Source organism: Camellia sinensis, chromosome 3, assembly GCF_055761805.1.
Source record: "Camellia sinensis isolate YWXY chromosome 3, ASM5576180v1, whole genome shotgun sequence".
NCBI lineage: Eukaryota > Viridiplantae > Streptophyta > Magnoliopsida > Ericales > Theaceae > Camellia > Camellia sinensis.
In genome coordinates, this window is record NC_138963.1 from 189882918 (window position 1) to 189895410 (window position 12493).

At 32.4% G+C, this 12493-nt stretch overlaps 1 protein-coding gene across 1 annotated transcript; it reads right to left on the reverse strand.

Moving 5' to 3' along the window:
• Positions 1-301: 301 nt before the first annotated feature.
• On the reverse strand, positions 302-11087 carry LOC114285988 (uncharacterized). Its single transcript, XM_028229074.2, has 17 exons — positions 10828-11087; positions 10621-10683; positions 10071-10192; positions 9082-9141; positions 7565-7687; positions 7155-7274; positions 6902-7015; positions 5492-5519; positions 4618-4788; positions 4327-4482; positions 3972-4078; positions 3334-3424; positions 3066-3207; positions 2817-2973; positions 2436-2552; positions 1470-1605; positions 302-589 (listed from the first exon to the last, which is right to left on the reverse strand). The coding sequence occupies exons 1-17, from the start codon at positions 10978-10980 to the stop codon at positions 338-340; spliced, it is 2112 nt and encodes a 703-aa protein (XP_028084875.2). The 5' UTR covers positions 10981-11087; the 3' UTR covers positions 302-337.
• Positions 11088-12493: the final 1406 nt, after the last annotated feature.

A 12493-nucleotide genomic window follows, 5' to 3' on the forward strand; every position in this document is an offset into this window, starting at 1 on the left:
AATGATGGAAACAATGAACAACATTGAGTTGGTGAAGAGAGAGAAAGAGTGTGTTGTAAAAGAAAAAGAAGAAAGAGAGGGTATAATAGTCAAATAAAATATTCAAATAATAAATTTTGTCCTTCATACAAGACTTTATAATATGAAAGGGGGCTTTTGAAAGTACTAATTTATTTATTTTTGTCCTTTTAACCAGAAAAAGAAGCTAGGAGGGATTTATGGCCTAATTTCCCATCACTAATTAATTGGGACCAAAACTGAGGTAGTCTGAAATATAAAGGGTTAATTTTCTAATCTTGAATGACCAAGTAAAATGAGATTTTTTTTATAAAAAAAGCTAGGAAGTAGAATCAGGAGGGCCTTCCAAACGAATATAATCATACATGATCCCTTGAAAAGGGCTGTTATTCCTTGTTTGGGTTAGATAAATGGAATTAATATCCCCTCCTTGCATGAGCTGACTGCTTGGTATATCCACATTGAAAACCCAATATATTCCATGAATTCCATGCCTTGCAATTGCATTGTCTCCCCCAATTACTCCACTTGTAAATAAAGGAGGATTTGCTTCTTCATCATTAACCCTAACCTTAAAAAAAAAAAAAAAAAACCAACCAAGCCTCAGGACATATTATAGAGAAATGCTACATACTTAGAACTTGTGCCCAAATATATATTTAGAAAAATTAGTGTGTGGTTTAGATTTATGTTTACGTGTTGATTTCATCGTATATTTTATTGAGCAATGCTACATACTTGGCATTGTAGTCCGGAAAAATCAATGTATGACCCGGATTCATTTTAAGTCAAGACCTCACCAAACAAGAGTTGAATCTAAACTAACCATTGTTTTTTGGATAAATTTTCGGTCAATTCAGCAAAATATTTCGTTTTAAAAAATATATATATTTTTTGCAAAAAACATTTTTCATATGTTTGGTTGCGATTTTGAAACTAATGTGCCACTAGTTGTATTAGAAGTGGTGGTGGTGGTGATGGTTGGGGTGGTGGAAGTGATGGTGGTGGCAATAGCATAGTGGTATTCGTGAGACTTTAATTTGAATAACGTTTTTCATATATCAGAAGTAAAAATATTTCAAAAATAAAAGATATCTTCTCCCCAAATACACAGAAAATAGTTTCCATTAGCTTTCGTTTTCGGCATACCAAACACCAAAAAATGAGAAACATTTTCCAAAAAACGTTTTTTCACCAAAACAAAGAAGCCAGTCTAAACCATATACGTTTCACCAAGGATCCTCTAGAGTGAAATTTCCCTAAAGTTTCCTAGAGTGCTATATTGTGTGGTTGAGATTTACTGGCAAGTCACATCAGAAAAATTAATGTGACTTGCCAGTAAATCTCAACCACACAATGTAGCACTCTAGGAAACTTTAGGGAAAAATCACTCTAGAGGATCCTTGCTCATATTATTTAGTTCAAGATAGACTACCTAGAGCAAATAGTACCTGCAATTCAGAGTTATGTACAGATGCGAGTGCGAGTCTTAATTTGTAGGTACCAATAGTTTCACTTTGATCTACATTCTCAAGTGTGAATTTGATTTGCCACGTAGTTCCTTTGTATGTGTTATCACCTATTTTCCTGCAATTCAATTGAACTGGTAAGTAATTGGACATGTACTACAACTAGCTATTCTGTAGTAGTAAGAACATCAAGTCCAAATGATTAATACCCTCTTAAACATTAACAAATCCAATCATGTGATTTTATAAATCGTTGATCAATATTGATATATAATGCAGTGAATACAAGTGAAGAAAATTTAAAGATCATTTTATATGATAATGCATTAATTAAAAAAAGAAAAATAGAATACTGTAAAAGTACATATAATCAGATTGGGTTACAAGACCTTGTGCCCCAGTGATGTGCTTTCCAATCTCCATGGTGGAAGCTGTGGGTTCAAGCCCCATGTGGGGCAGTGGGGTTGATCCCCTTTCCCCTTCCTCTTAGATTAGACTAGTGTTGGTTGTAACAAGTGACCCAAAAAAAATAAAAAGAAAAAAGAAGATTGGGTTATCCTTCCTCACCCAAAACCCGCACCAAACACGATTTGATTCTTTATTCCACCCAAAACCCACCTCATCATACTAAAAAACTCCAAACCCGTCTCATTAGGGTTGAGAAGGGTCGGGCGGTTAACCAGATCGATTTTTGCCATCCCTAATTACTATAACCACCTTTAACCCATGTAATGTAAGTACTAGGCAAAGAAAGGAAGCATTAGCAACAGGACACAGTTTACCATTTCATGTGATACGTGAATCAATATATATATAGCAGTGAAGCAAATTGTATCAAACAAAACACATTCGCATACATTGTCTAAAGAATGTATTAATTTTCAACCTTTTGGGAAGGAGTGTAATGACTTGAAAGAAATAGACATCATATATATGGAAGAAGTGTACCTGGTTACTTGAGCAAAGAACCAATCTTTTTTGTAGTCACTAACACCAATGGTGTACACTAAATCTTCGTCAGGATATAAATCTGTATATCTCTCCCACAACCCATATTGCCTAAACCTGCTCTTAAAACAAAGATTACCATGAAATGGATTAGTTTTTGGAATACTCAACTGAGAAATTTCACATTATTCACTCCACAAAAATGGAAAAGTTTGTGGACACCCAAAAAAATCATACTGAAAGTGTATCGACCATTTACAGGTCATTTGGGGCCAGCAAAACCCACATTGTGTGGGCCTGCCGACCTGTGAGTGGTCAGTACAATACTTTCAGTAAGTTTTTTAGGTCGTGCAATAAAAATTGTCAATAAGGAGAGCTAACCTGTCAGGATGATTTACATAAAGTTTGTTTATGTACATTGGATTAGGATCAGGAACATAAAATTCAGCAGCCGAACGATCCGCAATGCCGATTTCCCACAATGTGGAACCATCTCTTGGAGGTTCATACACAAGATCACCCGTATCAACTGCAGAGCCTGCCAAATACAGATTATTAAGACCCCCCTAAAAATTTACAGATTTCACAGTTCAATTTGAAATTTTCTTGGGAAGGTGACAAACTTAAGACCTGCAGTTACATTAATAGCAACGTCGTATCGATAATCTCCAATAAAACTGGGGACCGATGCAAAAAGATTATAGTTGCCTTCACGTATATTCTTAGTTGTAAAATAGCCTTCTTCGTCTGTTGTGGTCCAGAATTGGTAGCCCTAGCAAGAGATTACAGAGATAGAACACAGAAATGAGGCCTTAGTTCGTTTGCCCAAGGAATAAACAGTGACATTGTTGGTTATCCATAGCATGATAGTATTGAGAATGTTGATGAAAAAAATTACCTTGCATTCTCTTTGCCAAGATCCAACATCTCCTAGTGGAGCCAACCCCACATGAGCACCCTTTGGTAGTATATAGTCCTTGCTAATATACCTAGCTAATTAAAGTTCAATCAGATAAATATGATGCAACCATGCTCCCTGTGGACATAGATTACCGAACCGTGGGACTCACATCCATGCAGTATTTCCAATATTTTTGAATCCAATGATCATGTGTACTAGAAGTGAGACTGCAGTTTATAATTCATATCTGGTGTAATGTTTTATAAGCTAAAAAGTTGATAATCAAGAAATAGAAATTAAAAACATTTCTCATACAGTTTCGTGATAACCATTTTTTTTTCCCCCGGATTATTTAAACTATTTTTGTTTCAGAATTTGTACCAAACATTAAAGCACAAATTCTAAAATAAAAAAGTCATAAACAATCTCAATAAGCTACACTAAACAGAGTAATAGAATATTGGAATTGTAACCCCCCCAAAAAAAAAAATAATAATTATCTCGGTGCTTCAGGTCACAATTGCAAGCCCTTAATTATGTTAAAAAATGCTTTTGATTGACATCCATAAAGCATCACACTAGAGGAAGCCCAAACCAAAGAGGAATGAACTATGTTACAAAGAAAGCAACAGTACCTGTCTTGGACTAGTAATCTACCACTAACTTGGCCCCTCTGATCAGATGGTGGAAAATCTTCAGATGCTGGGAAATTGTAGGGCCAGCTCTGGACCTCAATATTCATCTGAAGAAAAAATTGCAGAAATTTCTTATTCACCTTAAAAAAAAACTCCCTATATTTATGTTATTTATCTCAATAAAAATGCTGTAAGCACAGAAACTTTTCATAGAAAAGTGCATGAAATGTAGTGTTAGCAGCAATGCATTCATCTAGGTGGAACATGGCCCCATACAAGAGTGCAGTGCTACCACTTACACATTATGTGCACTTTTTTAGAATTTTTTTGTGTCACTATAATTATTATGTCAAACCTGTTCTTTTGCATCGTCCCAAAGTGAAAGCGCATTATTTTCATCCGGCACAGAATTAAGATAGATAAAAACCGGACCGAAAACCTTTTTCCATATCTCACCAGGTTCAAATTTTACTACAAGATCTGGTCCGGCATAATGAGAAGTGACAAATATCTGATACACATGCAATTTTGATCAAGATTATGTATCAATTGGAGATAATCACCAAAAGCATTAATACAAATTAGTGAAATCAACATGGATCATGTAATTATTTGTAAGTAAAAATGGGTATGGGTTGTCACTTACAGCAAGGGTTGTTGGGTTGACATGGGAGGTTAGGTCTTGTTTGAAGGTTCCACCGGTCCGGAACTCATTGCTGGGTGTGATTTGCCAGAACCCCACAGGGGGGTCAAAGCATATCCACCCGTGAACCCGATTATCTTTGTCCTCAGTTGAGTATTGGTACTTGTCATCCACCTGCACATCAGGAATGAATCAACATCTAAAACAATAGATGTAGCATTGCAATTAATGTCACATGGAGACAAGATCCACTATGCTCATCTCCCAGTTCTCTATTCCAAACTTCATCTCTACCACATGATTAGAATCAAAGAAATTAGGTTTGAAAAAAAAATAGAAACAGAAGATCTCGTGTGAGTTAGAAGCACCACCATAATCATCGTTCACAAATTGTAAAGAAATAGTCATTTTGTAAGAAGGGTAAGGGAGGATGAACATTTCATTCCATTCTATTTCGTTCTAGTGAACTAAACACTACATACCTAGTAAATGAAAAGATAAAACGATATATTTGGGAGAATTAATGCTATGTTTGCTTTATTGGAATGAAAGTAGAATGTAACGGGATGTTCATTCCTTGGTCTCTTAATGGAATGATCTATCACTCATCCAAACGAACCAAACACTACCTGAGAATTTGTTATGGAAGAAATGACATGGAATAGTGAGAAATAATTTAATATTACCATTTAGGACTACTATATTTACAACCTATATATGTTGCTTTCATGTGCTAATGTGGCTCCTATTATTTTTAAATATGATGAATTACATATGTAAATATGATATTTATTATACACATATTATAATAACACACATAAGAGGTGAAATAAAATGATGAAATATAGGAATGTATAGTGTGAAAGGAAGGAAGTACCTCTCCTTTAAATTCAGACTCCAAAGGGTTGACAAGTAGGGATGGCAATGGATAACCTACCCTGTGGGTATCCATGGAGACCCAACCCAAATACATGGGTTTTCCCCTCTTTTTCTTATCCATTGGGTAGGGTAGGTGATATTATTTAAATATCCACAGGGGATGGGTTGGGGATGGGTACCCACTAATTTCCCCATATGTTTTTTTTTTTTTTTTTTTTTTTTTTTTTTTTTTTTTTTTTAAGATTCACAACTAAAACTAAATATACATTCAATCTTTTTTCTTTTTTTTATTTATTTATTTTTTCAGGTTCACAACCATTTTTTTTTTTTTTTTTTTTTTTTTTTTTTTTTTTTTTTATGATCCACAACCAAAGCTAAATATACGTCCAATCTTTTTTTATTTTATTTTTAAGGTTCACAACCATTTTTTTTTTAAATTTTTAAGATTCACAACAAAAGCTAAATATACATTTAATTTTTTTCCTTTTTTTAATTTTTTTTAAGGTTCACAACCATTTTTTTTTTTTAAGATTCACAACCAAAGCTAAATATATATTTAATTTTTTTTCTTTTTTTTTTACCAAAGCTAAATATATATTTAATTTTTTTTTTACCAAAACTAAATATATATTTAATTTTTTTTTATAAAGGTTCTGACTTTGTTATATAAATTTAAAGGTTCTGACTTTTTTATAAAGGTTCTGACTTTGTTATATACTCCATGTGTGGAAACTTTATTTCCATTTATACTTTTTTTTAAAAAAAAAAAAATTTAAATTCGGAAAAGAAAACAACTTCCAATCGTTTGCCATATCGCTGCAATATTTAAGGTAATTAATTGATGGTTATCAATTATACATGGAACTACATGGTTGGAAGAGCTAAAGGTTCTGACTTTGTTATAATTTATATATTTAATTTTGGTTGTGAATCTTAAAAAAAAAAAAATTAAATATATATTTAGTTTTGGTTATAATTTAAATATATATATTTTAAAGAGTAGGTAACTCATCCAATATATAAAATTTTTTTTTACCAAAGCTAAATATATTTTTTTTGTTAAAAAAAAAAAAATAAAAAAAATAAAAAAAATAAAAAAAAAATTGTTAACATTAAATATATTTAAAAAGAAAGAAAAAAGATTGAAGGTATATTTAGTTTTTGTTGTGAACCTTAAAAAAAAAAAAAAAAAAAAAAAAAAAAAAAAAAAAAAAAAAAGTGGTTGTTAACATTAAATATAAAAAATAAAAATGGGGATTAAAGTGGGTTGGGGAAAATCCATACCCATTAAAAAATGGGGAGGGTGGTACCCATGGGGAATGAGGAATGGGGAATGGGGAAAATTTATTATAGGGGAATGGGGATGGGGAATTAATATCCACCCCATTGCCCCCCATTGCCATTCCTATTGACAAGTAGGACTGCTTCTGGGTAGGCCAGTTGTTGGCCTCTTCCTGGTAACCGGTCATCTGGATGAGGCATCCATCTTTGCCTGTTATCTGCTATGGCCATGTAGTGAAACCTAACAACTCAAAACACACTAACATTGATTATTTTTAATTATTTCTTTATTTATTGAAAAATTTATTTCTAAAGTTTTATTGCGCAATATGGACAATAAAATTAATTTGATTAGTAAATAGGAGAGGAAATTCATGTACTTGTCTTTGTTGAGCATGAATGCAATCCTGGCAGTGTTAAGGTTGAAAGCAGGCATATCTTCTAAGTGTTCAAAAATTGCATAGGAGTAAAATCCCGAGCTACCACAAAGCACTATAAACCTATATAAAAGTCAAAATCAACATCATCGTTATTGTCAATCAAAAACTTTATTGAATTAAATATGCATAAATAATTTTTTTTTATTATTTAAAAATAGACAAATGAGTAATAGAGAAACAAATTACAAATCAATTCAGTGCAAATAAGATGTGGGCTAGTAGAAGTAAAAAATATACCCTCAGCCTCTGGATACAGTTTTCACTTTCCACTTACTTGCACTCACTGATTACAATTAATTTATTGATTTTTTTTTCTCATGAATAAATATGATTTAAGCCAAAAAAAAAACCTTTTGTCTATAATTAAGGGGGAATGCTTGTTGTCCTGCACTGAGGGGTCCCACATTCTTAGGAATGAAAGCTCCACCTGTTCCTCATTTTCCACTATGACTCTAAGACTCGTTCCTTCAATCCTGCAATTGTCAATTCTCAGTTTATGAAACTAGCTTCACTCTGAAGCTACCAACCAACATAATCACGGTAATCATGGTGAGAGTTTGAAAATTACTTGGGCCAAACAGTGCCTATATATATATGATTTTTAGGGTGTGTTTGGTTTGTGTATTGAAATAAATTTTGAAAAAAAAAATTGAGGAAAAAGTTTAGAAGTTTTTTTTGATTTGTTTGGTTGTATATTTTGAAAATAGTTTTGAAATTTGGAAGTTTGGGATAATTTGATATTTTGTTGTAGTTGAGAAGACGTGTGTAAGAGAAAAAAGTAATTGAGAAGAAGAGAGGAGAAAGAAAAAAGTGATCGATTGATGTATATAAAAAAAAAATGATTCTAAAAAAAAAATATTTAAAAATTTAAACCAAACAATCAAAAGTTATATATTAAAATACAAACCAAACAAGCTCTTAATCTTTATGTTATTATATTCATGTACCAACCACATGGGTCTCTGCTGTAGGCTGTGCTGTCTTCTTAGGTAGGTCCTATCCCAAACTCACATCTATGATTTAAATAGTTGATCATGTCAAACTCATTAAGGGGTTGTTTGGCATATAATATTTTAGTTCATTTTTTTATTTTTTTATTTTTTTTGGGTTATATCAATCAACATTTTCTCTTTATTTTTTTGTACATCTTTTTATAAAAACTCAAAAAGTGCATTTATTTAGAACATTTCAAACCATCCCTAAACATCTCAAAAAAAATTAGGAAAAAGTGTGGTAGGTCGAATTGGAAGGGCTCGAATGGGTATTGGCCGGTCGTCTCCCGAATGACCGGCCGGACGTCTGCTTTGACGACCGGGTGAAAGATTTTCTACCGCGATTGTCACCTTTGTCGACCGCGGCTATCAGCCTCCTTGCCGGACGATCGGCAAAGTGAATTTCGAGCCATCCAAGCCAACCTCGTATTTGGGCTACCAAGCATTGCTCAAAAAATTATTGCGCGCCTCAGATTCATTTTACATGTAGATCCTGCAATGCATAAGTTAAATTTGGATCATACAATAATTTTTGGGTAATTCTCTATACACCAATTTGGTATTTTTTCCATTGATGCAGGAATGAGTGCATGATAAAATCAGCTATCCACATTTTAAATGCATCTTACATAATTGGTACACAATACTCAGTCTATCATTGGCAGGGATCTTCCTAAAATTTGTCTCAAGGTCACTAATGCACTTCTAATAACACGTTGTTGACAGAAATTTTAAAATACCAAAATTTAAGACATGATCATATAAATGCATTGGTTTGAAAATAATATATTCACGACTAACGGTAATTTGATAACAGGAAAAAGAATTTATTAGCTAGATAAAAAAAATTATTCGGGTTGAGGGGGGTTACATACGCATCGAACTTTCCCCTTGTTCCTGGACTCCCAGCTTCGCTCCAATTAAGATCCCAGAACCTGCACAGTCCACCGGAACATAAACTTACCTTCTCTTTTAACTACCAGTTGCATCAATTTAACAGCTGATTATTCAAACCTGTGTATGAATTTCTGCAAATGAAAAATGATTATGTTTTCTAAAATAGTTGTCACACATTTTCTTTTGGGAGTTGGTTATTTTAGTTTGATTTATTTGGTCTTTAGATTTGTCTCGACGGGACGATTCTAAAACTTAAAAAAATTCAAAAAAATCCAAAAAAAAAAAAAACAAAACAAAATAAGCCAATTTTTTTCTCCATATAAAACTTAACTTATTTTCATATTTAGGCCTCGTTTAGAAACAGGTTAATTTAGTAATTTTTTGACTATTTAGCTAAAATATGAGTTAAAAAAAACTAGTATGTTTGGGATGATTTTTTAGCTTTTTACAAAAAGATGTGCAAAAAGTAGAGAGAAAAGAGAATCTTTGACTTTTTGGTATGGGTTGTTGACTTTTTGACTAATTTAATAACTTTTTGACTTTTTAACTAAAAAAAATGATTCCAAGTAAACTTTTTAATGATAATATTTAGAATCATTTAGTCGACACAAACCTAAAAGGTAAAAAAATTCAACTCAAAGTTGAAATAAGTACACAAAAGACAAAAATTAAGCTAGTTTTTTAGTTTTGGCCAAAGAGTCTTTTTTACTTTTCTTTTGTAAAATTGTTTTCTAGGTTCCTTCCAACATTATGCTTCATCATCTGAAAAGTACTATAAAAGAACCGAAAAAATTCTAACTGCTTTTCTGACTAGTCCTAATTGTTTTCTGGGTTCCTTCCAAGATTGTGCTTCATCATCTGAAAGGTATTGAAAAAGAACTAGAAATTTTCTAAATGCACAGAATTCAATCACAACAAAGAAGAATTGAAAGAGCAAAGATAGATATATAACCATCGATGTACGTACCCTCCATTCAATTCCTGATTATGCAGTTCGATCAAGTTTTCAATTCCACCATATGTTATTCCGGTGACAGTTCCTCCGGGATTTGACAGTGTGAGTTGGAGTATGCCATTGTCTATCACCACCTGCACCGAAAAAGATGCTTCATTCTATACATGATGATGGTAACATAGTAATGAACAATCCCAAGTAGGACTCTTCTGAGCCAAACATCCCCTCTTCCGAAATCTCATATGAGAAACTCAAAACATGATAATCTGGAGACATGATTTTACTGTTGCAAATGCATTGACACAAAAAGAGAAGAAAAATCCAAGACACGTGATTCAGTTTGTATCCTTATGAATCATTGAAGACCATGATATCTACATATTATATGTAGCATTTGGAGGCACGATTGTTCTATTGAGAGTGCATTGAGACAAGGAGACGCATAAAATTTTGAGATATATGATTTGATTCTTATGAATCTATTGAAGACCATAATATATATATATATATATATATATAACACAAGAGGTAAAATAACCCAATAATTCAAAAAAAGATTTACGTGATCATCTTGAATATTCAGGTGCACCGGGGTAGCAGACAGATTTGATGGCCTAGCTATCTCCTGCAAGAGATTTTGAAGAAACCACGAAATGAATTAACTAAAGATGTGATGTCAAATATATACATATATATATATATATATATTATTGTCCAGAATTGAATATGAAAAATGAAAATTTCACAGAATCATCATCTCCACCCTTGCCTCTTTTGCAGTTTGAATGGGCAAGGATTGGCACAGCCAAAAAAAAGCAAAAAAGAGAAAGAAAAAGAATGGAGAAGGATTGGGAAGAAGCTTGAAAGCCATTTTGGTGTGTGCATAATAACTATGAGGTTCCTTAAAAGGGTAGACAAACATTCTTTTCTGTTGCAGTCTCTTTACTTTGATGCCACTGTTTCATGAGTAATTTGTAATGTCAGAGATGCTAAAAATTTTGTTTGGTTTGTTTTGAAAAAAATTTTGGTTAGAGAGGTTAGAAATTTTTTTGATTTGTTTGGTTGTATATTTTGAAGTAGTTTGGGAGTTTGGGATGATTTGATAGTTTGTTGTAATTGAGTAGATGTGTGTGAGAGAAAAAGTGATTGAGAAGGAGAGATGAGAGAGAAAAAGTGATTGATTGATATGTAAGAGAGAGAAAGTGATTTTAGAAATTTTTTGAGAAAAATCTCAAACCAAACAATTTTTTGAAATTTTTTTTTTAAAACTCATCTCTAAAACTCAAACCAAACATACCTTTAATTTTTTTTTTATCAAATATTTTATATAAGTGTGGGATCCACATGACTAAATTTTCTACTAAATGTGTCATGGGTATGGGGTCCACACCATATGGGTCTCATATGAATTCCATACCTATATGAAATATTTAATAGAAAATTTAACAAGGGCCTAGCTTTGCTCCAGTCCACCATCGGAGTAGACCGTGCTGTTGGGCCCATAGAGGCCCACCACTGGTCCCGTTTTGAAAATCTGAACCGTTGAATGTGTAGAACTCGTCGGGTACTATATATCTATGAAAAATTACATTGATCGAATATCGATAGCTATGTGATCAAAACAGTTTTCTATCAACTGTTAATTTATTCACCGTCCATTTTTTTATACAAAACTGATTTGATCGCATAGCTATTAATATCCGATCAAAGGGGTTTTTTGGTAAATGTATAGTACTCAACGAGTTCTACACATTGAACGGTTCAGATTTTCAAAACGAGACCTATGATAAGTCCCCACGAACTCAACAATATAATTCAATGCGATGACGGACTGGACCAAAGCTAGACCCATTTAACAAAACTTTTGGAATCTCTAATATTTTTTCATATAGCCGTTTAGGTCAACGTGCAAAGAAAGCCAAGCATAGCATGCCCAATCATGCAATTAACTTATTAGATCACACTTTTAATGATATTTTATACAAACATTCGTGGAAATAATATATATTTTGAATATTTAAAAAAAAAAAAAAAAAAAAAGAAGAAGAAGAAGAAGAAAGAATATATGTTTACTGAATTTGGTCAACGAATATTGATATAATCAACCATGGGGCTAGTCACTTTCCTTAGGAACTTGGGGTTGGTGCTATTCTTTATCGGTATGGTTACTTGTATTAATTAATATATCAATATTAGTTATGATATTATTATTGAAATAATATTATATATAGTTATTAGTATATTAAATAGTGTATCAATTGATGATGTGATTAATTTAAGAGGTTTTGGTATCAGTGGTGTTATATGCACCAATTAGTGATATCATTAATGACTCTATTTACTATACAAATTATAAATATTCAAAACCTCATTTATTATACAAATTACAAATATCCAAAACTTCTAAAATTATGCTACATCATTTGTTAGTATAC